This window comes from Pavona decussata, unplaced genomic scaffold, assembly GCF_977016875.1.
Source record: "Pavona decussata unplaced genomic scaffold, jaPavDecu1.1 SCAFFOLD_254, whole genome shotgun sequence".
In the NCBI taxonomy this organism is placed as follows: Eukaryota; Metazoa; Cnidaria; class Anthozoa; order Scleractinia; family Agariciidae; genus Pavona; species Pavona decussata.
Window position 1 is genome coordinate 6042501 of NW_028145657.1, and position 25000 is coordinate 6067500.

A 25000-nucleotide genomic window follows, 5' to 3' on the forward strand; every position below is an offset into this window, starting at 1 on the left:
GCGCAAACATTTTGCACCGCATACAAAAGTCAAGTATAACACCAGCAGAGTCAAAGATGGGAAAGTCAAGACGCTTTCTATTGCCACTGCACCAAAAAACAAGTGCAAATTAACAGGTTTGCTTCCTCAGTAAACGTGGGTGTCATACAGGCACAGTCACTTATTTAACTAGCCGTACAAAATAATGACAAATTAGCATATTTACTCCTGGAGTAAATGTGGGTAAACTAAAGGGAAATTTGTAGTTTTGCATCGTGGTTAATGTTTTCAATCGATAATGCAAAAATGGGATTTGTGCAACGCTTGCCAGCATTTGCTATGCTGTAAAATATTCAACTTTGGTATGGTGAGCAAATCTGATGCAAATTTGTATGTTATTTGTAGATTTACTTCTATGTTGCGAAGCTGAGGCAAATTAGTATATCTACTCCTCAAGCAAATGTGAATAAACTAAACGGAAATTTCTAGTTTTGCATCTTGGTTAATGTGTTAAAAGGATAATGCAAACATGGGATCTGTGCAGTGCTTGCCGGCATTTACTATGCTGTAAAATATTAAACTTTGGTATAGTAAGCAAACCTACGGCATTTGTAGATTTACCGATCTGACCTATGTTGTAAAACTGACGGAAATTCCAAGCAAAGATCAGATTTAAGCCACATTTTCACACAAAATGAGCAGAAGCAAATTTGTTTACTTGCGTAACATTTGTATCAAAGGCAAGTTTGCGTCAAATTTAGAACCCTAAACTTGCAACAGATTTGCTCCAGTTGCAAACTTGAGTAAATCAGTTTTTTCGTGCAGTGTACGTTTTCTAATATTGAACATTATGGTTCCTCTTTTACAGAAGATTGGACAGCTTTGCAGAACAAGGAATGGGGATCCAAGCCAAAGACTGTCAAATCATACTAGATGTTTACTGACTGGGAACGAAAACAATAATTATGGGACTTAAGTTGTTACTGGAATAATAAAGAGGTGTAAACGGAATTCATTGTGATGGTTTGATTTATTTTTATTTCATATTTTTTTTACATCGTTTATTATTTACATGCATAAAAGAAATAAAAGAGCAGAGAGCAGAGAGACAGCGAGAAAGAAACAAATAAGCAAAGAGAAAACGATGGCCCAATTCAGTCCCATTCGTTACTTACATTTTCTTGCTATAAGTCTAAATAAGAGCAAACTATGGCCAGTGATACGAGATAAAACATGTTTTGATAGTTTTAGATTCAGTTTCAATCGTCCACCATGTTATAAATTAAAAAGCCTTCAATCTTCTGTTTGAAACTGTTGAAATGTTAAACAAAAATCTTGTTCTTTTTCTGAAAGTTATCCTCGTATTACCAGCCAGTAAGATTGAGAAGAATGGGAGAATCATCCATTCCTGGGGACTAATGGTTGTTCTTTTAAAATAATGTACTGATTGAAAGTACATTCAAATCATTCAAATCCTAGCAGTATGCAGGATATTTGTCCCATGAACCTAGTTTAATGGCCTTAGCTCCCACGAGTCTCCTGTAGCTCAGTGGTAGAGCATCCGAACTAGTAATTGGAAGGTCTTAGGTTCGACCCCTGATAGGAGCACTCGAGGATCTTAGGTTCGACTCCTGATAGGAGCACTCGAATTTCTTTTTTCCCGAGTATGCCTATGTCACTTTCTAGAATAATACATCATTCTCATGAAGAAACTTCTTCCTAATGGCTTAATACAATTTTTAATCGGTTAAATTTAATTGTTTATAACATGTTTATGCCCATGAATAGCAAGAAGAACTGGGCAAACGGAGGAACAACTGAACAAACCAGAAACGCAAACGAGCACGCAAGCGGAAGAACGAGCGAACGAATAACAGGAAAAGCAAACGGATAGCCGAATGACCCGGCGAGTTACCGATCAAACGGTCCACCGAGTGCTCACCGGTGAAAACCGAAGAAATGAAAAACCTAGTGAAGGAACCTGCGAAACCAGATGGACAGCTGAACGACCGAGTGGACAGAGAAAGACTTCTCCTTTCTCCATTGATCTGATCCAAAAGAATTTCTAAAAAGAAACATTTTTTAATTAAACTTATTTTTTTCAAAACATTTTCTTGTAATATGTATATAACAACAAAGGATGTAAAGGCAATATAACAACATTATTCTGGTTATTTCTTAATTCTCTTTTTTCGATCATTTTTTTAAATCCTATTACTGGAAAATATTACTTGAAAATGCAAACTTACAATAACTTTTGCTCACAATCAGCCCAAGATGATGTATTAATATAGCCGTCCTTTCGGTCCTTCAGCTGTTCATTTCAATGATAGTTGTCTGTTGACGCATTTGGCCTTCTGTGCTCGTGTGTCATCCAGCGTTTGTTTGGCTGCCCGTTTTGGCCATTAGCCGTGAGTTTGGTCAAAAGGCAGTACGTTCGAGCGTTTGTTTGTTCGCCGCTCACCTGGTTACTTGTGTTTTCATTCACCTTTTGTCTTGTTCAGTTGTTTTTTTGTCTGCTCACTTTAAAAACTTAAGAAAATTCTTGGGCTTATCTCAGTTACACATCAACTTAATCATAAAAAGTAGTATTGAAACATTGCGGATATATATATTTGTGTTTTTTAGCTGAAAGTATTAAAATACTTTCAGCTGCAGTGCTATAGAATAAGACTACTTCTTTCCCCTTTGTTCTGATAAACAAAAAACATTATTGCCAGTTATCTTGCCGATTGTCCTTTCAAAGCGGTTTTCCGTTAGCTTTTTGTGCGCTGTGTTTACCACCTGAGATAATGTTTGTAGCTAAGAAAATTTGGGAAACTCATGAACGCGAAAAATTTTGGTTTGGTTATGACGTCACTTCCGTCTGCCCGACCGTCCGCACGCAATCCCACAATGCTAATGCACCCGTCTTTGTTTGGCGGGAAGTTGCATGGCGAGAAGCGTTTACAACAGAAATGCTAAAGAACACAAATTATACAATGAACTGTGTAAAGCTCGCGTTTTGATTGGTCTAGAGGAGTGTGTGATTAGAGTATAGACGCACGATTGACATCATCGAGTGGTGTGACCGGCGCACGTGATCAGAGTCTAGAGTCCAGCCAGAGCGACTGGTCAACAAAGTTTTGCAAACTGTTTTTGCGAGTAGACGTGACGTGGTGAGAACATCAGTCACGCTACTCGCCTGCGGCTCGTAGCGTACTTCTTTGTTCTCACCACGTTTTGACGTCATCTGTGCGTTATCAGAGTACAAATGGAATCTATTTGTTAAATGCAAAGTCAATTTATGTTTTCGTTGGATATGTTTACAAACGTGGAAAGGAGAGAAAGACAGAAAAAGAAAACAAAAAGCGGAGACGATTAAGGAAAGTTCAACCTGATTTAGAGACCGGCGGATGGCAAATTAGAGCAGATGGCCGGAAAAGTAAGTTTAATAAAGAAGCCTCACATTTGCTTATATCACCCGTTCGTGATCTGTTATGGTAACTTTCAGAACTCTAAAAGGATCACTCACCGCTAAAATAGCTTTACATAGACACTTTAATCACTTTCGATACCACCAATATTCGAGGAGAAGTTAATTTTTGAACATTTTGTTTCGCGGCCGTGTTTTTTTCATTCGCACCGGACGGCTCTCATGTGTTTGTAAACACACACAAGTTAAAAGTCTGAAATAATTCTACCAAACACCAAAGACTGTTTTCCTGTATTTTTTATTTGTTAACGTTTATTTAGAGACTACAATTATTACTAATTAGGAAGAGAATTGACACAGTTTTGAATTTCCAAACATTTTTCCGCGGGAGCTAACTTGCTCTCGCAGAAAATATTATATTTACGTGATTCGACGGCTGTTTACAGATCATTTGTAAACGCAGCTAATTCTTTGTTCCAACGGCAATCCTGACTCAAAAGACTCATCTAATTGCGTTTGAAACCAGGTAAAAAGAAAACGCAAAATGACGCTCGGTGCATCCATACCTTGAAATCACGTGGTTATCAGAGATTCGGTTTTCCTTAGAAATTATACGTTGACTGGCGAGGTAAACATTGTGAAAGTGGAAACCGAAAATAAACCTCAATGAAAACGGACGACGGAGAAAAAATACACCACAGCCTAAAAAATAATCGTACTTACGCGAACCAACAGTGGCAATTTTGCCAAACAGAAGAATCAATTCATCGACCACTCCAGTTATGACTTGACTCCGCCTTGCCCCACTTACAATCTTCCCAGCAAGTGTACTGGTACGACTTTGCCGCTCGCCAAATTAAAATTTTCCAAATAAATGTCCATGTCTCAGGCAGAGAGTCAAGCTCGCGAATGCCCGCTCTTTTCCGATCAGCTCTGCTTCGCTAATATCGCCGCATTTTGATAAGTGATGATAGCTCATCAAATGCGCCGATATATTTGAGTTGCTTTCAGAAAGCAAAACAAAGTTCTCCTCGTCTCTGCTGGATCCAAAATGAGTCTGTAATTTTCCATGCAGGGAACAACTGGATGGAAAAGCAGACATTTTTTTAATAATGCCGACCTTTCGGAATATGCTAGGAGGGTTTTGACAAAATATTCAAATTGGAACACCTCTGGGTTTTAATTGAATAAGACGGAGTGAACAACGGAGTCTTGATACGTTGATAAATAAACACTGCGTCACGAAACGTAAAGAAACCAGTTCACATACTATAATAGGGCGAAAGGAACTTTTTCCCCAGCTAATTCTTTGTCTTGGAGAGAATTTTGAACTACTGATTATATTCATACATACAAGAAAGGTAACGCTTTAAATTGAGCGTATAATGAATATTGAATATATACCTTGAAATGAACAACTGTCAGTCACGCAAAACAAACACTGCTATAGCACATCGTGGAAAAGAAAAATAGCTCAAGAGGTTTCATTCAAAATACCAATAAATGGATAGATCTTCTCTAAAATATGGATAAATTGCCAGAAATATTTACCTAGTGATTATTATTGTATTTCTAAAAGAATTCGGTTCAGAAATATGTCTATCGTTCTGACGGCTTTATGTTTAGTTTCGATTGAAACCCGTGAATATTAGGGAAATCACGGAGCCCTGTATGGCACGCAGCGTAGAGTGCCCACAAATTTTATTCCATACATTGGTAGATTGGTGTTAGTGCTTTTGAGTTAAAATAGACTTGACCCTTAGTCAGGTCCCACTTTTGTGAAAATAGGCTTTAACTACATGTATGTCACGTTTAATGCATTCTGAAGTTTAGGAGGAGGTATTTCGAAAAAATTGTAACTCAGTCAAAAGTTGACAAAAAACAAACGTTAAACATTTAAATTGTTATTGACAAATGGAAATTCAATGTGTAAAATATTCAAGCTGTTTGAGCAAGGAATGACGTTTTGGCAGCACCGGCAATGTATAGATAAATTGTAGTATCCCAAATGGTAAACTTGGTAGTTTTGAAAACCGTCTCGCCAAGAACGAAAAAAATCGCATTGAGCTCAGTAAATGTGATATTTGTTTATGGGATATAATGATTGATGTTCATAGAGAAAATCAGCGAAATCGGTGAGAAGCCGAAATTTGCCTTATCCGTTCTTACGCGGACAGTCTCTTAATAGCCCTTCGTCAGAGCGAATCAAGGAATTGTGGGTTGTAAGTGGTTTATATAGTCAGCAGTGGAACTACGCATGGTAACGTACAAAAAAAGAATGAAAAAGTCCAATGAAAAGCGTTCGTTGATTCCGTGGGGATTAAGAGTGCTGATTTGGAAGATTCCTCACAGTTTGTTAACGAAACTAAGCTTAACTGAACTTAATCTGATAGATGCTGGCAATTACTTCCGTCGCTGAAAAGAAAACTGCGTTTTGGCAAGCTTTTTACGAAAAGAGATCTAAAGTGTGTCTTTCTTTCTCCTGTGAGGAAGTCGACCTAATCTGATACTTGCTACGGGCCTGTGGTATGAGAAACCTCAGGGATTCTTTTCTTTCCTTTTTCTCAACAGAAAAAGGTTCCATAAATCTGAAGCAACGTTTGCCCTGTAAAGGGGTGTGATGTGATCGAATTTGAAGTGCATAATTATAAAAATATCTAACGTTAGATTACAGATTATTTATCATTTGAGGAAGGTCCATTTCTTCCTGAAAGCACTTTTATACCTAGAATCTATTTGAAACGTAGTCAAGTAAGTTTTTGCTTTTTTTTTGTTTTGACCAAATGAGTCGGTTGTAGGAGGTGCGGGTGAGAAACTTCCGTATGCCCAGTTCAGACGCCAAACGTTTCATGAGTCGACTGAACTTTATCACGAAAAATCCCGCCTTTTGATTTAGACGCCGAAGTTAATTAGCCGAACTTAATTTACTTGAAGCAAAACATGCTCTCTACGAGAGACAGCGTCTGAAATACGTTATAATAATTTATGCATTTGGTTCGACTCATGAAAAGTTCGACGTCTGAAAGACGTTCGAATTCCAAAGCCGAAATTTCCGGTTGAACGTAACGGCTGAGCCGTTCCAAATTGAAGCAGCCGTTCTCAACTGATTCAGACGTAAAGTTCGGCGTCTGTACTGGGCCTTAGTTGCTGATAATCAGTTATACTCAAGTGAGAGTAAAATATTTAGCAACTACAGGGCGCACAAGACGCGCGCGCGCGAGAGAGAGACACGCGAGGGTACTAGGAGCGCGCTTCTTTCACCCTCGTGTGTCTCCCTCCTTCGCGCTCCTCGCTTGTCTTTTGCGCCCTAGATATTTTTCACGCAAGCGAAGCAACTACAGACTGTGCACTGATTGCTTGAAAGCCGATTCTATTAATCTAGGATTACTGTACAATGCTTCTAGTCAATGTTTCACTTCTTTCAGTCTGTTTTTGTTTCACCAATATCTCTGCGACGGTTCACTGTTTTGTCAACTGTGATCTATGCCAAGTGGAAGCCTAACTGAAAATTATGTGCTGCTCCAGAAAATAGCTATACCACTCCTACGGAAGCCGGTTGTTGGTTTGGGTACCCCATAAATGTCAATTTATCATCTCTTTAAACATTTACTTTCTCGAAAACTACCTTTCCTTTGGAAACCTCTGAATTTCCAGTGACCGTCCACGGGGGTGGTGATGGATACACCCTGCCCCCTCAAGTATGGATTCTTAAACCAGCACAAAACAGTCTGAGGAATACCACTGAAACCACATCATTTGAGATTTAAGTGAAGCCCTCCGAAGCTAAACCAAATCTTCATGGATTTTCCGGACAAAAAATTACTGAAATAGTGTTGATAAATTGTGTCATAGTTGTTAAGATATTGTACAGTACCTGTTCCAGAAAATATCCACCCTGTCCCCCATAGGAGGTTTTTTTGTTTGGTTTGCATCCCCTTACCCCCAGGAATTTCCAGTTTAGCTTCATACTTTGCTTCTAAATTTTTGGCTTTTAAGACCTCCCTCACCCCTAGGAATTTCCGATGCCCTTCCCTGGGGGGGGGGGGGGGGGATGGGTTTTTTCTGGAACTGTAGATTCCCACCTTGACTTTATTGGGCCTAGAGCACTTTATGATGGGAAGGATGAAGATAAACTGGCAGGTGAAATTCATTGTTCATCATGTGTGAGGATTGAAATAAAGCATAAAAACAAATGGTCTAGAGCTTACAAACTTATTCCGACCAGTTGATTTCTACTACATTTAAACTGAAATTTTATGCAGCTACATAAAATGCTTGACTGCAGATGAACCTCCCAGAAACCCATTCAGTTTGCTACTCAAAGCACTCAATAAAGTCTGCATGAATTTCAGAAGAAAATCATTCATGACAAACAGACTTAAAACTCCCCAAAATAGAAAAAAAAAAAGAAAAAAGGAATTTCCTGAAAAAAATAGGAGAAAATAAGATGCGGGGCAAAAATCATCCCCTGCCCCTAGGTCTCCGAGGGTGGCCAAAAAATAGGAAGTAATAGGAAAAATAGGAGGGTGATGGCCTGCCAAAGAGTGCTCCCCCCCCTCCCCACTAAAAAAAACTCCCATAAGGCTTAGTCATGCCATCACAAATAAAATTTATTATCACTAGTTTAACCTTGTAACTGAAAATTGATACAATTTATTGCTCACCACATAATTAATTATTGAGAATGCTCAAGAGTGGGTTTTTGTCATAAATCCTAACAAAGTCCTTTTTCACCCTAATACCACCCAAAGTATGTCATTAAAGATTTCAAACCCAAAAAATTCCCAGATTTTATTGACCATTATTGATTATCTATTTGACTGCTTTTAATTATTGGCTTTGTTCTGAACGTCCCATAGAATTTGACTGGTGTTAAGTTTCAAAACTGTTGATTTATCAATCTTGGATCGACTTCTTGATATTCACCCAATCAGATTGAAGATAAAAAACCCATCTTCATCGCCCAAAGTTGAGTTCAACCATAAATAAATCAGTTCTGCTTAAATTTAAGACTTAGGTCTGGTTACATGGCATGTCGAAAGATGACCGTCGTTGAAAATGGCTGTAGTTCTCTCTTGACTTGTTTCACGTCCATAAAACTCAGGACAAAAATGTTGGACAAATCTGTAAATAGCGCCTGTATTTGCACGATCCACAACTTCATGTACATGAAAGTTTGCTACCAAATCCAAAATTTGAAAAAGTAATTATTTACAAAAAAAAAGATCCTTTGTGTATCTTTTAATCAGGCTTCATAAAATTTATATTGGTTATAAAAAGGTATGTTCTACATCACATTTTTTTTGAGAGATAAAAAGAATCCAAATTAAGCAACCTTTAGCCATTAGAAGCATTCATAACATAGGGAAAAATGCAAAACAGATGCCCTGGCAATCATCCCAGTATTATGTCGAACACATGAGAATATTAGATAAGAATGGCAAAATAATTTGGCCAAAATTCAAGTGGATTTCCTCGATTAAAGTTTCATCATCTTGATGTCTTGAAATTATGCATTATAAATGAGCAAATAAGAATTTGGCTTTTGGTTTTGGAAATTATTCCCAAATGATTTTGACCAAAAATGGAAAAAAGATTTTGTACTTTGTGGGAATTTACGATAATCAGCCGTCACAGAGTGGATGGACAGCTGGCACTTTTGCGACTTCAGTTCCTTCCTAGTTTACACACGAATTTTGTCTTCACCCAAATAGAAAGATGATTCAGTCACAGCTGCCATTCACTGTAGACTTAGTATTGTAAAACTTCTCCCACAAACAATTTTGACAGCTCAAGTAGCTCAAGACCTCAACGGCTTTAAACAGGAAACTATAAAAATGTAAACAAAGAAATATTGGTGACTAAAAGTTTGGCACATAGCAAGCTCTTATTGTCCTTGACATTTTGAAGCACAGTACAATAATATTAAACTTTCAAATAGATCATGTCGCCTTTTTCTGTAAATAACAATGGCCATGGTTTACACGGAGAACATCAGCTATAAATGTTTTTCTTATGGAGAAAAAATATTTTGCAAATCCAAAATTCAGTCCAGTCTTTGATGGAAACACTAATTTATTAATCTATTCAAGAAAATTTGCTGCCATGTCATCGATTTGTGTAATTTAATAATGAAATTGTTCAGTTATCAAACTTATATGGGAAAAGACATCATGATTTACAGCAGTGGACAAAGTTACCCTGTTTTAGGCAATCTAGCCCAAAATATTTCAGGTCATACATATTTTCAGAACAAACTTTAAACCAGGCCATGAACCGCTTTAGAGAACCTAACCCAGTTTAACTTGAAGTGAGTGGAGCATCTTCACAGGATTCCCAGCATACGGTGATACACCACTTTTTTTTCCATAATACATAATAGAAGAAATTATGGGACAATTTGGGAATAATTTACACAACCCAAAGCCCTGCATCCCCACAGAAAACTGAGCTAAAAAGAAAAGCATGAATTTACTGTTTATTGCCAAGCACAGCAAATTGAAATAAGCTCCTAGATTGACACTAAATCAAGGAAACACCAAAACAGTTAGCTTACACAAGAGCTTACATAGCTGAGATTAATTTAAAAAAACATTCTCTACGTTTTATCCCATCAAGGATGAAGAACATTCTATAATGATAACCACTACTTTTATAATTGAAACAAACTGAGAGTTACTCTTTCGAAAGGTCGCTTGACGTAATGTTCTAAAGGGCAGATTCGTTCTGTGAAATCAAATCTGTTGCTTTACTGGGAATAAAAATTGCAACACACTGAAGGCAGTCGTCACTAAAATGGCACCAATTTACCAAATGATTCAAAGCACCGAAGGAAAGAAACGAGTACTTTCAACTAACCATTGAAATGGTAACATTGATTCCGAGATTTCCATTATCAGCAAACAAGTGAGCAATATTAGTATCAAACACAAGACAGTCACTGTTTAAAATAGCAGAAGCAATTCCTTCATGGATACTTCTTGGGGTAGCTTCCCAAGCTAGTCGTCTTCTGTTTCCATTCAATTCCAGTCGATACACGAAGCTTTCAGCTTGTTTACGTGTTCCAATTAATTGAACAATGGCATAAAACTGCTGGACTCCCTCGTACTTCTCTTGCTTTTCCAGCACAAGCATAAAATGGTGTCCGAAACAAGATTGCATCATTACCCAGTCCACCGCTCCGGGAAGATTTATGTCGGTAGCCAAGAACACAATGTCTTCTCCTTGTAGAGTTGTGATAGATTTATGGGCGTGCATAAGATGAGGCATAACTGAATCCAATGATCCTTGCCATTTACAAGAAGCCCCTGGGCAAGGACAAGAGTACGGCCGAAACTCACAGGATTCTTCGTGTTCCGGTTTTTCAGTGTGTGGTAAATTCACTTCACAGCCAGCAGAAGCATATTTGCAGGGAAAGGAAACCGTATTTGCAACTTTTTCCATGGCCAGATTCCTGATGCCGGCCAATTGACCACGACATGTTGGACAGCATGATAATTTAGGGCGGCAGTTAGAGCAAACTAAATGGCCGCTACTGCATTGAAGAATTGGAGGCAAAACATAGTCAAAACACACAGGACATTCGAAAATACTCGCCAAGTCCGCATTTGTTGGTCCACCTGGCTGGTTTCCGTTCATTCTCGGTGGTTTCTGTGAAGGTTGTGAACTTGATTGGCGATTCATAGCAAGCTAGCTTATACAATGATAAGCTCTTGTAAAAGATCGAACAATTTTCAAGGAACCATCTCCCTTACGAAACAGTCAAAACCGCAGAAAAATTCGCCCATCATCAAGAAATCCAATTACCGCGTAATGCTGTCCCAAAAATACTGGAAGGCTTTCCAAGATTAAATTAAAAGTGGTATATAAATGCGACAAAACAACATCTCCACTTGAGCTTCCTTTTATATTTTGTTTTCGTGTTTCGTATAACTTAGGAGCCGCGCCTCTTTATATATCCGCGTACCGAAGATGTCCGAATGACGCCGATCGCTTACGAAAGTTAAAAATAGGTCCGCACTGCGAGTTTGTTCAAGAGCGTTTAATTCTCAAATCTGAAACGAGAGAAGTTAGTATGCTGACCTCTTGGTAATGAAATTATAGGCAAAGGATTTCATAGAGAAGTTGTTATTGCTACTGCTGTTGTTTTCATGCCGCGGGAAATGTTCAGTTAATCAGCGATTCCAAGGGTGGAAGCCGTTTCCAATCCTTTTAAAATTGCGGTTGAGGTAACCAAGTATAGCAGTAGAACAAATAATCTAAAAAAAAGAAAGAGCAAGGCTGATTTCACGGCCAGGGCCTTTCGAAATATTGGAAAATATACTTCCCTGACCGTGAAATCAGCCTTACTCTTTTTTTAGATTATTTGCTTTACAATTTTTTTGCTGATTAGATCCTCCACTACAGGATCCGGTACTTTTATTTTGTCGCGGTGGTCCTTGCAAAGACAGTTTATCACTGGTTTTTACTGTACATAGCACAGTAGAACCCGGTTAATACGTACAGACACCAAGGGGACAGGCCAAACTGTCCGTTATTGTCCGGGTGTCCGTATTAAGAGAGTGCCCTCAGAGAAACCGTATAACGGACACTAATCTCTTACCCAGATCTCAGTCGGTTCGGGAATGTCGAATATGAGATCTCCCTTCCGCTTGACCGTGGGAGATCTGGGTACGAGATTAAACGGACACATGTTTTCTCGTGTTCCTCGATACAAAGGCTAAAGCAGACATCAGTTTACGGCAACAAGACGTTGCTTACAATACTATTTACAAGGCTAAAAAGTCAAAAAGATATAAAAAAAAAACCAAACGTTTTCGACTAATCAAGTCATCCTCATTAGTCGAAAACGTTTGGTTTTTTAATATCTTTTTAACTGTTTAGCCTTGTAAATAGTATTGTAAATCTCAAGCGAATATTATGGAGAAGACGGTTTAATGTAACTGTAATAAGTTCAAAACTTGAATAAAGAAAGAAACCTTGCGCTCATTTGTCATAGTCTCGGACTAAAACTACTTTATTCCACTTTATTGTTCTTGAAGCACGACAACGAATCGAAGTCGTATCAGCATCAGCCTCCGAGCGGCGGCTGATGCTGATAGCAGCAAGCAAATGAAATTAAAGAGGAAAAAGGCAACAAGCAATTACTGCTTCAAGGCCAAGGAAGTGAATTTTGTGTATGCAAAGTAGGAGAAAAATTTATTAAAGAACTACAGTACAAGGGTCAAACACCGGAAGAAACGCAGACTGATCAAACATGCCACTGTTTTTAGTAATAAAATCGTCTTAACCCCTAAAAATCTGTCATTATTTGAACACGATACGATGACTACAATTAGCACATAACTGTGGTAACAAAAATAGACTGCGCAGATAACCAGTGCCCGTAAAGTGGGGTTTACGATGTATGAGAGTTGTCACTCGAGGCACAGAAAAGTGTCCGTTGCCCGTATTAAGCGGGTTAATTTTAGACAAAAAGTATGAGCTTTTCGTCGGGACAAACAAAACTGTCCGTTTTAAGCTGCCGGGTGTTCGTAGAGCGGGGTTCCACTGTAAGTATAAGCTAAATCTGCAGTGGTCTTGCTTCCTTTCATGACAAAAACACAAAACAAAACAAAACAAAACGCCAACAAAACAACAACAGAACACTGAACTTTCCAAAGCGAACTCATCAAGTTATTCTTAGGTATTAAACGCGGCATCCTTGAAAAGCAGGTTTATTATTTGTACTAGAAGTAGCTAGCTTGTTTGTTAGTATTTTCATCCTTTCTAATAATTGTAAAATTTCAGACTTTAATGGAAACCTACCGTGTCAAAAGACAAAAGTACCAACACGAAGCGCGATCAAGTAACGACACAACAGGAGGATGTATTCTTGTGCACGTGTGTCGACAGTCTGGATTACAAAGTATGCGACGCGTAGAAAAATGGACGGATAGAAAACGAAACACGAGCTGAGACGCGCAAAAGCATTGAAAAAATGGTCGGTCGCACGCGATTATCCGACCATACTTTTTTTAAAAGGTCACATTTGCTATAGAAAGAATTCAAAATAGGAAGTGAAACTTTCACTGCAGAACACTATCTCAATTTCACTTTATAGTTAAGTTAAAGCCAAAACTCGACGGGGTTGAGATTGCCCCATAATACATTGCAGAAACACGTGATGATAGTCCGGATTTTGGGACTTTTCTTTTTTCTTTTCTTAAAAGGATTCGTTCATGCTTAGCGTTTGTATATCGAGTTATGGATGCACGCGGGAAGTTTGGAGAGCACGAGAAAAGCGCAAGATCTGCTCATAGCATAGCCGAGAGCAACTCTAGCTTCTTGAGTGCACTCCAAACTTCCCAAGTGCATCCATAATTCGATATGCGCACAGTTAAAAGCATGAACCAATTCTTTTATAACATAGTGACAACGAAGTAGTGCGCGGAAAACAGGTTTTATTTGTAAAATTCTCTCAATGTGCTATACAGAGAACCAAAGGTTCTTATTGGCTGGTTACAAACACACCACGATGGTATGATCTGAACGAGAACGTTTCAACTTTGAAAAAACTCAGCGACGTAAACCTGAATTTGTCTGATTTGCGCGCGTCATCTTATGGAGGCACGGCCGGCGTATGTTTTGAAATATATCATGATGACCCCAATAGGATTTAGGATAGGGAAGCACGCGCGCTGTGTTATAAAACTAAGGTTGCGTTCAATTGACCTTATTCCGGAATAAGAATAAGCGGAATAGCTGCTAAATCGGAAAGCCAATTCGGCAGACTATCGCTGATACATGAAAATTTAAGAGCCGTCTCGTACTCCAGTAAATCCTAAAACCTTTTATGAGTGATTTCTTGTCATCGTTGTATGTATTTCCTTTTCCAGAATAGGGTCAATCGAACACACCATAAATATAGGAAAGCTGGGATCTCGCGTAAGTGTTTGAGTGTTGCTTCATTGAGCCTCTGTGTTAGACCCAGTTTATACATATATATATATATATATATATATATAAAAAACAACTTGCTCAAAAACACGTCTGTTTCAAGAAACACGAAAAAATTCAAAATAGGAGATGTGTTTTCTAGTCTTTGTCTTCAGACTGTTTGGAGTTAAATAAAGTCCTTGACTTGACTTGGATAAACTTCGAACGAACTTCCTTTACCCAGTCTCTGTTTGCCGACTGGCCATAAATTTTAACGTGGTTTTGCTTTTCCACAGGTTGAAAAAAGATAAGCTCGATCAAATTTCATAAACGCGCATGTATTAGGTGTCACAAGGCGACATGGCGTTATGAAGACGTTTCACCGCAGACGAAACTTGAGTCTGCAAACTTTCATCTGAGCAATCCACTTCCTGTAAATTGAAGGGAGAATAAAAAATATTCAAAGGATTACCCAAGAAACAAGCAAAACACAAACAACAACAAAGCCTCAGAACCACTTCATTAAGAAACTTTCTGAGCAACAAGCTTCACTAACATATTATCATGTACTACGTATAGTCAGTAGTTTTGAGAGAACAATTTTAACTCCAGAGTTAAAATTTAAAGATTCTGCTACTTTCCGCATCAAAATTTCGCCCTGAACGCATCCATAAGCAAGAGGAGAACCAACGCAACCGGGAACTGAATAATGTTCCGACTTTTCGTACACTAAAACCGATCTGAAGGAACTTAAAAACGCAGCAACTCTCTTTGGGGTACTGTGCACCTAGGGAAGGGAGGGTTGGACACAAAAATAGCCGTAAACGCGTAAAACGGGCTTGCTAGCTGTAAAATCGCAATCTAGCGTATTATGGCTTAGTGTACGGTTATATACATAGGGCGAAGCTAGCACTTCCGTCATCTGTTTTGATGAACAGGTTTTTTCACTCACAAAAAAATGTCAGATAACTAGCGTGTGCTTGGATGAAACCATCCACTTGGCCCACTGGTGTTATCCGAATCAGTAGCCAAAACAAAGAATGGAAGGGTTAAAAAGAGAAGGCTTCGATGAGTCCACTTACCAGTGTATCAATGTTGACAACAGCTGTTTGCCCGTCTAGCCGTACAGCAATCTGATCTCCTTTTGTAGTTCTCGTGACTGCATCGTTACCGTAAGTGCCTCTCAAAAGTTTCATTAGCCTGTCAAGGAAGCGAAAGAACCCTGTTAGGTTTTACAAAGAAGAGAGGTCAGTGCGCGAGTCACGCACGACGGGAGGCGCGTGCGTGACTCACGCTTCGCGCTTGCTTCCGCTCGCCTGAGAAGCACAAAAAAATCACGCCTGTTTTGCAGGCTAGTACATCATCGACATGGAATAGTTTGCTGCTATCAGTTCAAAGAAACTTACAGGCAGCAAAATGATAACATAAGTTATGGATGGAGTACGTCAGTCGATACTCGTTTTTCCTTTCTTACAGGGCAAATAGCACGATATCGACAGCGATAATGTAACGTCTTAGCGCTTAAGTTTGAGCACGATTTCTGAATCAGTCAAACTGAACAACTGTGAATCTCACACCCATATAAGGTTTCAAGCGCAGTCCAGTACGCAACTTGCATTTTGTTTAAACATCGTGCCTGAATATGAAAATTTCACCATGTTTAAAACACTAAGTTTGAAACTACTTTCAAGTTTTAAACACAACAACACACCGCTAAAATTGACCACGAGGAAAGGAAATGACACAGAAATCTTACCTTTCAGGAAACTTGCCTAAATCAGACTTCTTAGAGCGGGTAGCTACCAAACAAGGTAACGAAAAAAATTAACATAATTTTTAAACTTTTGCTTGAAAACGTGTTTTGAAAACGAACGCGAGATAAGGTTTGCCAATTCTCTCTGCAATATACACGTACAAGATCCCGTGAGATCCCGCACGCAATGTCACACGCGCTCACGTTTCGGTTTCTGCTCAGTCCCACACTCGCCACTCGTCACTAGCCCGTCGATGGACGGGCTAGTTCAAGCTAAAGGCTTTCTTTTTTCTCTTTCAGTCTGAGGCCTCATTTATAGGTTTCAGAGGCATCGAGAGCAATTTGAGTTGCAGGTACAAAAAGATCTTCACTTCAGTCGAGGTTCTCACCTCTCAAGTGTATAAAGGTGCATTACCTGCTTTTCGAGCTCAATTTATTATTTTTTTTTACGAGGCCTGAAACAGATTTCACAACACTTACAGTCGATCCACGTCACGCGTGACCAGTATTTCCGAGAACGAAATGAACATTCGGATCCCCTTTGTAATGTCCGGCATTTGAATGGACTGTTGAACATTTCCCTGGAAATCTTTCCGAAAAAAAAAAGCATTAACGGGAAAAAAGATTCAAACTACTCAAGGTAAACAATTGTTATTCTACGGGAACTCTGAAATCTTGTTGGCGATGTTCGAAACTGACCAGTAAATTTTAAAACTCCGTTCAAAGTTCAAAAATACCGGTCACGAGAAACGTGGATTGACCGTAACTGCTATGCATACATACATTGGGTCTGAATTTAAGTAGACTATGAGCAGTTCCTTATTTTTGTTAGGGACAGTAAAGAGAGCAATCACGCGAGAAAGCACGAGAATTGCCTCCCGCGAGGAGACGCGATGCGCGGACCGTCTCCTCGCGAGAAACAATTTCCGCGCGTGTTCGCGTGGTTCGCTTGCTTTACTGTGCCTAGATAACATGAGGGACTGCTCGTCGCCTAAAATTCAAGCGGAAAGTGGGGAAAAACAAGCTAGGGGAATGGACGACGTTTAAATGAAATTCATAGTTGACGTTTATCAAGCTTTGAAAAGGCCAATCCTACCTTGAGCAGCAGTGGGATTGGACTCCACTTGTAGAATCACAGCCAGCACCGCATCAGCGTACATGTCATTCACGGGATTGGCCACCCACTGAAACAAACAAACACGGTTTGAGGACAATCCAAACCCTTCTCATACCCTAAACAATTATTGAACTCAATTTCGGTCTACTTGGTTGGAATAAACCACTCCATATCGTAGAGTAATTTTTACAAATGATGATAACAAACTTAGGGGCTGTTTACATGGAGGGAGGAAGATCCTAGCACTAGGAAGACCGTAGAAGGCGGAAAAACTTTTCGTTTGCTTTACGAGCAGAAATTTCGGTCGAAGTAGTTACCAAGTGGAGAAGGAAAAGAAAAATAACTGTCGGCCTTGAGCCGCTGAACGCTCGCCTGCCGCCACATTTGTTCTTTTTGTCCCTAGTACTAGGATCTTCCGAGCGAAAGTAGTTGACATGGCGCTAGGATCTTCCTAGTGCTAGGATTTTCCTATCTCTCAGCTAGGAAGTTCCTATATCTAGAAAGATCCTAGCGCTAGGGCCCAGTACAACTTTTTGCATGTAAAACGGAATAGAGAAAAAATATGGCGCTAGGATGATCCGCCCTCTAGGATCTTCCTCCCTCCATGTAAACAGCCCCTAAATTAGTATTCTTATTCAGGGTTTGTTGTAGGAATTTGCTTTGGGGACCCAGCGCATTGCCAAGATTTTTTAAAATTCGGACCGTTCCTCGTCTGCTCACTCATTTTCTTTGTCAAATTGAGAGAAAAAGGTCCGATTACTTTAACTATACATTAATTAATTATGCGTGGCTCCGCTGGTAGCTTCAGTGAAATTGTGAGTACAACTTTTTCCGTTTTGTAGTTGAAAAACTATTCAGTTGTTAAACCTGTTTGTGAAGGGCTTCCCTGACGAAACTCGCCCGCCAAGATCGACAGAGAAACGGGCGCAAAATTTATACACCGTACATTTTTATCTCGGTAATTCAGCAATGTGCTACCTTAAAAATAAACCATAGTTATTGTTTATATAATGTCATAGCCAAATGTCTTAAACTAATTACAGCGTCACTTTGTTTAGAAGACGACGACAACAACAACAACAACAATAACTACAACAATATCAACATCAACAATATACCATATCGTAACTTTTACTTCGACGTGATGCGTTTTAAAGCGAAAGCTTGTCGACTTGTGTTACTACTTAAAAAGTGCGATTCTGTATACTACAGTAATGCTATTTATATATAATATAAACTAATTAACCCTAACAAAAACAATACTTAAACAGTTCTTGATTATGTTTGTATGTACTTATTTTTACTTTAGCAGCTGTTTAATTTTTCAGTTAATGTAGACTTTAGGTAACCCTTCAATTTAATCAAGTTTCAGATTTACAATTAAATCAAATCAACCGTTCAATCTGAGGCAGGCATAAAACAGAGTACCAGACCCCAGTGAGGGACGTAGGTCCTGTTTGGGGTTTTCCTGTTAATACTTGTCTTTGTATTATCAAACTATTAAAGCCCAGTAGACAACAAAATGTCACCCATGTTTCCAGCAACAACAAGCGCTCGATCTCCAAATTTCAGCTTAATTCAATTAAAGAAAATTAAGAAATCATTATGTCAATACTGACCTCCACGACAACGCTTCTTTTCTCCTGGATAATGGTGATGGCTTTAAAAACCTTCAGTGCAAGTTTGCCTCCTTGTAGTGTGAGCTGTTCAACTTCACCCGCCAAGTTCTCCATGCAGTGAAGGAGCAGGGAAAAAGCGCCATGAAATGCAACAGTCTGCTTCTATAAAACAAAACAATAACAAATGCCAGTTCGACTGTTACAAAGCATTATTTTCTTGAACTGACGCCCTCGTTAGCAAAGAACTAGGCAAGACCAAACGATGTTTTTTTTTTTATTTTTTATCGGGGACACATGAGTTTGCTCATAAACAGTATGTCAAATGGCTCCTTAGCAGGAAAGAACTCATAAGAAAGTTGACGCTCTTTTCATTTTATTCCATAGAAAAAAGAAAAAACCTGTTCACTTTCAAGTTAGTAAATCTTGGAAGGATACATTATTTTACTCGTCAACTATAGTCAAGGAACATTGGGAGCTCTCGGAAGTCCTTCAACCGTATACAGCGTCATAGTTCCATATCGACATGCCTTGGAATGGTGCCAGAGTAACACTCCCAACTCTACTTTGGACCAAAATATATATATATATATATATAAAAAAAAAAATTACATTCCACTATAGCCATTTCTCTCTTTTGTCCTTGTCCAAATGATCATTTGACTACACATTCCATTTTCCCAAAACGTTTTTAGCCTAGCCATTGAGTTATTATTATTATTTTTTTGCACCTGTGTTAAGACGCTTGTTGAGAGCTCGGTATAACCTATGAAAAAAGGAAGAAAGAAGGAAAATTATCAGTCGATATTTTGGGGAAGAAGTTATTTATCGGCGAATGAACTCCTGCAAGCGATACCTGCCAAAACTGATCAAACAAATCTGAGTACGCATGCGACAATGTTTACTGTGACGAAAAAATAATGTAATGGTTGTATGCCATCCTTATTACCTAGGTGACTATTCAATATTTTATTAGATTCCTAGTTATCATTAGATAAGTACAGTCTGATATAGGTTGATTTATTTTATTTTTTTGGTAATCTGAAAGATAAACTTTGGATGAATAAGCTTTGATTTGACTCGAGTCGATGTTGGAAGCATTGTCAAACTTGTAAGGCCCGGTTCAAAGGTCGAACTTACGTGTGCCGAACTTAAAGCGATAAGCAATACCATTTGGCAATTTACAATAGGTTCGGCCAGGCTTAAGATTTTTCTCGGCTGAACTGAGTCCACCATCTTTTCGAATAAAAGGTCACAACAATATAAAAAAGAGTAAAGAATTTCGCAGGTTTATGACTCAAATAAAAATGGCGAATTTTTCTTCTCAGCAAAATGAGAAATTTCCGATGTGCGGGGCTTTCAAGTTTGCAGACTTACTTTGCAGATCTTCTGGAGCTATCAAATGGTAATTGAAGCCTCGCTTTATAAGAATTCCTGACAAAGGTTTCCCGTGTTCAGGTTTCTCTGCTGCTAAGCTGCCCATTACCTGGCAACAACAGAAATAAATAAATAAATAAATAAATAAATAAATAAATAAATAAATAAATAAATAGCTAGATAGATAAGTAATTAAATAGATAAATAAATAAATAGATACATAAATAAATAAATAGATAAATAATTAAATAGATAAATAAAAAGAGAAATAAATAAATAAATAGATAAATAAATAAATAAATAAATAAATAAATAAACAGACGATTAGTTAACTAATTTTAGTAAAAGAATAAATAATGTCAATCAGAGAATAGCGATATTTCGGTGAAAGTAACGAAATCAAATTTTATTTTCGACAGGTGTAGCGTTTAAACATTACCAATCGCATTTGCAGTACTTGCCGATTCCTTTCCAGCCGTCTAAATTTATCGTTTACCTTCACAACAGACATCGTTCTGGAAAACGTTTGCAGGTATGCAAATTACAGGTGCATTATTACCACATGATCAAGGTAACAGATGTTGTTAATTATGTGGCATTCAATCATTACCTTGGCCATCTTCTCCCCCCGGAAATACAACTCCACGCTATGAGTGTTAGGGGGGTTGTGAACCACTATACTAGCATCCTGCGGGGAAAGGAAAAAAAACGCAGATAAATCTCAACCAAAAATATTTCGATTAAGTGGTACGTTAACCAGTGTAACAATTCCTTGACATTTGAGAAATTTTTGGTTCGCTGTGTAGGGAACAGTTTGTCAAGTTCTTTTTTTTTTCTCGACAGGCCCTCTTGTCCAAAAACTGTCGTTCCTATTTTTTGTTTGAAGGAGATGACTGAAAGTTCTTCATCCTTTACAAACGAACATGTCAGAATTGTCAAATAACTTGTCAAAGAAGACTTGCTCTTAAGTTCATCCTTTCTAGATTGGAAGAGTGGGTTATTAACCATGCAAGCAAGCGAAAAAGCGAAAAGAAAACAAATTTCACAAGATACATGAAAGCGTAAGTAAACTACTATAGGACAACCCACAGAAATGCCTTTCCTGATGTTTACTCACTCCAGACCTTTTAGGGCGCGTTCGATTGACCCTATTCCGGAATAGGAATACATACATGTGTACAACGATGACAAGAAATCCCTCATAAGAGGATTTAGGAGAATACTGGAGTGCAAAATAGCTCTCAAATTATCATGGGTCAGTGAACGTTTGTAGTAATGGCCTTCCAAATAACTTATTCCTATTCCGGAATACGGTCAAACGAACGCAACCTTACATTGTTCTGTTTACTTACTAGCTAACAACGATCAGGTCGCTAGATATGAGATACGACAGTCAACAATTAGAAATGCTCTCTTATACACCATGCGATTCTCAATAAAAACGTCCACCAATTTCAATCTCCAATTGATGTAAGGAACCGTAAGACAACAAGTAAAGGAGAAATGATATTTTAACGGAGCACTGGAGTGAAGGGCTTTAGGTACTGAACTTACTGGATTATCTTCATATTCACGGATTAGGGCAGCCTTTAGTCGGCCCATCTCATTCTGCTCACCATGCACGAGAACCTAACACAATAAAAACAATCTGTCTTTAGCGACGTCGTTCAACTAGAAAAGTACTGGGGACTTCAAAAAACCACGACGGCAACGCCAACGAAAACGTCACATTAGTTCCCGTTGCTTATTCTACTTCGCGATTGTTTCAGTTCGCTCACCTTGTACAACGTGGCCAAACTATCCAGTAACAGAATAGAACGGCGTTCAAGTTGAGACAGAGAATGATAAATTCACTGTCGTGTGCTCACGTTCTCCACAAAACCTTGAATTTGTTCATTTCACGTTGTCGTTTTGTAGAGGACGGCAAAGAAATGTACCAAAAGCTAAAACGCACGTGCAGGGCGATTGTTTTTGCTCATTAAAACTGCTGTTTTGAGGCGTTATCGTTGCCGTGGCCGTCGTCGTTGCTAAATATCCCTACTACTTTATCAGGCTGTTGCCTTACAGGAGTCCGGTAGCCTAGCGCGCCAAAGAAATGCTTAGTCTACCCGCATAAATATTTTGCTCAAGCAACTTTTGTTTGACAGACTTTGACTAACTTCTCTTTTGCCAGGCAGGTTCGCTCAATTTTGTCGTAGGTAACAGCCTTGGAGAGACGACAGCATCTGTGGATGTTTTAGAGTTTCGCCTGTTAAGGGAACCCTTCCCTAGCGGAGCGATTTCAATTGAGTGTCGTGAAACCAAAACCGATTAGCAGTTACTCTGGCCAATCATGAGAGATGTAAACAGCGGCATGGACCAATCAGAACTCGAAGCAAATGCTTGTAACCGGCGCCAAGCGTGGGAAAACGCACGCCAGTATGACACGATTGGTTTTGGTTTGGGTTCTCATTGGTTGCTAAAGTGGCTCGAGTTTTGCTACCCAATCACAGAGCGAAGAAAGCAAAACCAAAGAAATTACCAGATTACTTTCGACAGTCAATTGAAAAGCGCTCTATACCTGCAAGTATAGCATTATTTTGGTAACAAGTTCCTGCAAAACATAGCTGCCTTCACAGCTTAAGATCATTTTAAATATTAAGTCAAACACACCCTTCCCCGTTTTCAGGTTTAAGTCTTTTTCCCTGCATGTCCTTTACGGCTAACTTACTATGTGTGGAGGCTTGAGAATTCGAATGAATTCACTTGTCTGTTCAAAATCAGTGTGAGCGGAGAATGAAATGTAGTCTGCGGAAAAACAAATTAAAATGTATCTGGCATTGTATTCTGAAGAAAAGACATTATGATTTTTTCCGTTAACATTGGGTATTTTCGGCAAGATTTCCGCACAGCACCATGCATTATGTATCAGTCAATTCCAAGCGCGATCATCCCCCCCCCGGGCAACCCCCGGGCATTTGACCCCTGTTCGGCTCCACATAGTGGGGCATTTGACGCGAATAGAAACCCGACCCATCGGGCATTTGACCCGTCGACAAAATGCTGGTCAGCGGTCGCGTTTAAAAATGATTTGTACTCCATGTAACATGTCACAACTCCTCGTGGTTTTCGACAAAATTTATGTTGATATATGCGAGCTTCAGCGTATTAAAATATTTGGAAATATGCCATTATACAAGGTTTGGAATTTTCAGAAGGACATGAGGAAAGTTGTTTTAGCGTCAACATTCGAAGAATTTGTATCAAAAGGTATTAAAGCTGTGAAGCCTTTCTTTAGCTAATCTTTAGTAATCTAACGCATAATCTTAAAATTATCGCGGCGTAAAATTATCAGGAGCAAGCACCGGCTACACTAATGAAGCGTTCAGCACAAAAAAGCGTTAGCCATGCACTGAGAGTCTAGTCGAATCCTTCGAAACTATAAAATCGACAAGTACATAACGATTTTGGATGATGATGCATTGATGTGTGATTTTTGTTCGGGCTTCGGTGTTAATCCTTGTGCCGTACTTTATGAGAATATTTCGTTAATAACTCTGTCGTCAATACCAGATATTATATAAAATTGCGGAAGTTATCAATTTCGTTGATTTTTATATAAATAGAGCTAAAAACCAACACGATGACTTTTCAGCCCCAACCAGTGGGGCATTTGACCTAGAAATCGGCCCATATAGCGGGGAATTTGATCAGGCATTTTTAAAAAAGTCAAATGCCCGGGGGTTTGCCCGGGGGGGGGATGATCGCTTTTGGAATTGACCCAGACATTAATAATGTATACATTTTGCGACTCAAACTCCATTCGAGCTATTTCTTCGTGTAAGATGGTTAGTATGACAGTGATGCACGTATAACTGATTAAGGTATATGGTGCTGTACGGAATTCTTTCCGCTATTTTCATAACACCGGAGTTTAAGTTGATCTTGAATTCTGACTACACTGCTACGTTATCAACATGCTCTTTGAGAGCAGTCTCGGCCAATCACAACGGATGTAAACAGCGCAATGAACCAATCAGAACTCGAAGCAAATAAATTTAACCGGTGCCAAGCGCGGGAAGACGTGTGCGAGCAAGTCACGATGGAGTTTAGTTTGGTTTGGCTACTCATTGGTTGAGAAAGTGGCGCAGATTTCCTAGTCAATAACAGAGCGTAGTAAATTTAAACCAAAACAAACGCGAGTTACTCGCGAGATTCAATTGAAAGCTGATCTAGATAGACAAGTGCCTTAAAACTTTCACACTCCATGTTGAGCTTAACAAGCTGAAGAGTATGATCACAAATAATACTTCCGTTGGATGTTGGCATATGTTTTCGTCTCTTTATCATAAACCTTTTCAATTTTACAATGTTTGATCAAAGGTTAGGTGCATGGCTCATCTCAAGTAAAATAACAGTGTTACTTCAAAACCGTTAATTGGTAATTTAACCCGCCTGTGAAGCCTCGCAACTTTTCCATCCCTTCATGTACAGCCGACATGTCGAACTTTTGAAGGACTATTTACTATTTACTACAGGAGAATACGGATGTACAGTGTAGATGACAGCAAATCCTGTTGTTTAAGTGTTTCAATTTACCGATGGAACATTTTCGAGGAATCTTCTGCCCTGTCATGGTTGCTATCTCCTCAGGTTCAGACATCAAAGTCTATTGACAAAAAAGAAAGAACAAGCTCACTGACACGATTGTCAACAACAACAACAAAAAAAAAAAAAAAGAAAAAAGAAAAAATAGCATTAACGTGTCAGGAGCACTGAGCACAGGGACTGACATGGTCAGCCCAAAAATTTCCCCCAAAATGACTTTTTTGCCCTATATTTTTCTG

The 25000-nt window shown here is 38.9% G+C and overlaps 2 protein-coding genes and 1 long non-coding RNA gene across 4 annotated transcripts in view; 1 reads left to right on the top strand and 2 right to left on the bottom strand.

Annotated features, from left to right (window-relative positions):
* Positions 1 to 1616, top strand: part of LOC146456805 (uncharacterized) — a 7431-nt gene extending 5815 nt beyond the window's left edge. For both annotated transcript variants that reach the window (XR_014858729.1, XR_014858728.1), the window contains 2 exons: positions 848 to 1566; positions 1602 to 1616. This is a non-coding gene — a long non-coding RNA (uncharacterized LOC146456805). The remainder of the gene's footprint in view (positions 1 to 847; positions 1567 to 1601) is intronic.
* An 8236-nt stretch (positions 1617 to 9852) lies between these two features.
* On the bottom strand, positions 9853 to 11309 carry LOC146456806 (E3 ubiquitin-protein ligase SIAH1A-like). The gene has a single exon (XM_085092782.1). It carries the CDS (start codon positions 11075 to 11077, stop codon positions 10244 to 10246), a length of 834 nt encoding a protein of 277 aa, XP_084948908.1. The 5' UTR covers positions 11078 to 11309; the 3' UTR covers positions 9853 to 10243.
* A 2507-nt stretch (positions 11310 to 13816) lies between these two features.
* The window catches only part of LOC146456807 (cleavage and polyadenylation specificity factor subunit 3-like), a 28666-nt gene continuing 17482 nt past the window's right edge, over positions 13817 to 25000 (bottom strand). The window contains exons 17-27 of the mRNA XM_085092774.1: positions 24753 to 24822; positions 22885 to 22961; positions 21729 to 21803; positions 20785 to 20862; positions 20175 to 20283; positions 19529 to 19563; positions 18801 to 18962; positions 17161 to 17248; positions 16068 to 16110; positions 15394 to 15511; positions 13817 to 14742 (exon numbers count right to left, since the gene is read on the bottom strand). Of these exons, the coding sequence (XP_084948900.1) occupies positions 14653 to 14742; positions 15394 to 15511; positions 16068 to 16110; positions 17161 to 17248; positions 18801 to 18962; positions 19529 to 19563; positions 20175 to 20283; positions 20785 to 20862; positions 21729 to 21803; positions 22885 to 22961; positions 24753 to 24822 (945 nt within the window). The 3' untranslated portion in view covers positions 13817 to 14652. The remainder of the gene's footprint in view (positions 14743 to 15393; positions 15512 to 16067; positions 16111 to 17160; positions 17249 to 18800; positions 18963 to 19528; positions 19564 to 20174; positions 20284 to 20784; positions 20863 to 21728; positions 21804 to 22884; positions 22962 to 24752; positions 24823 to 25000) is intronic.

What these genes read in the sequence shown, in the direction of transcription:
- LOC146456806 (XM_085092782.1), bottom strand. Translation starts at nt 11,077, where the DNA reads ATGAATCGCCAATCAAGTTCACAACCTTCACAGAAACCACCGAGAATG.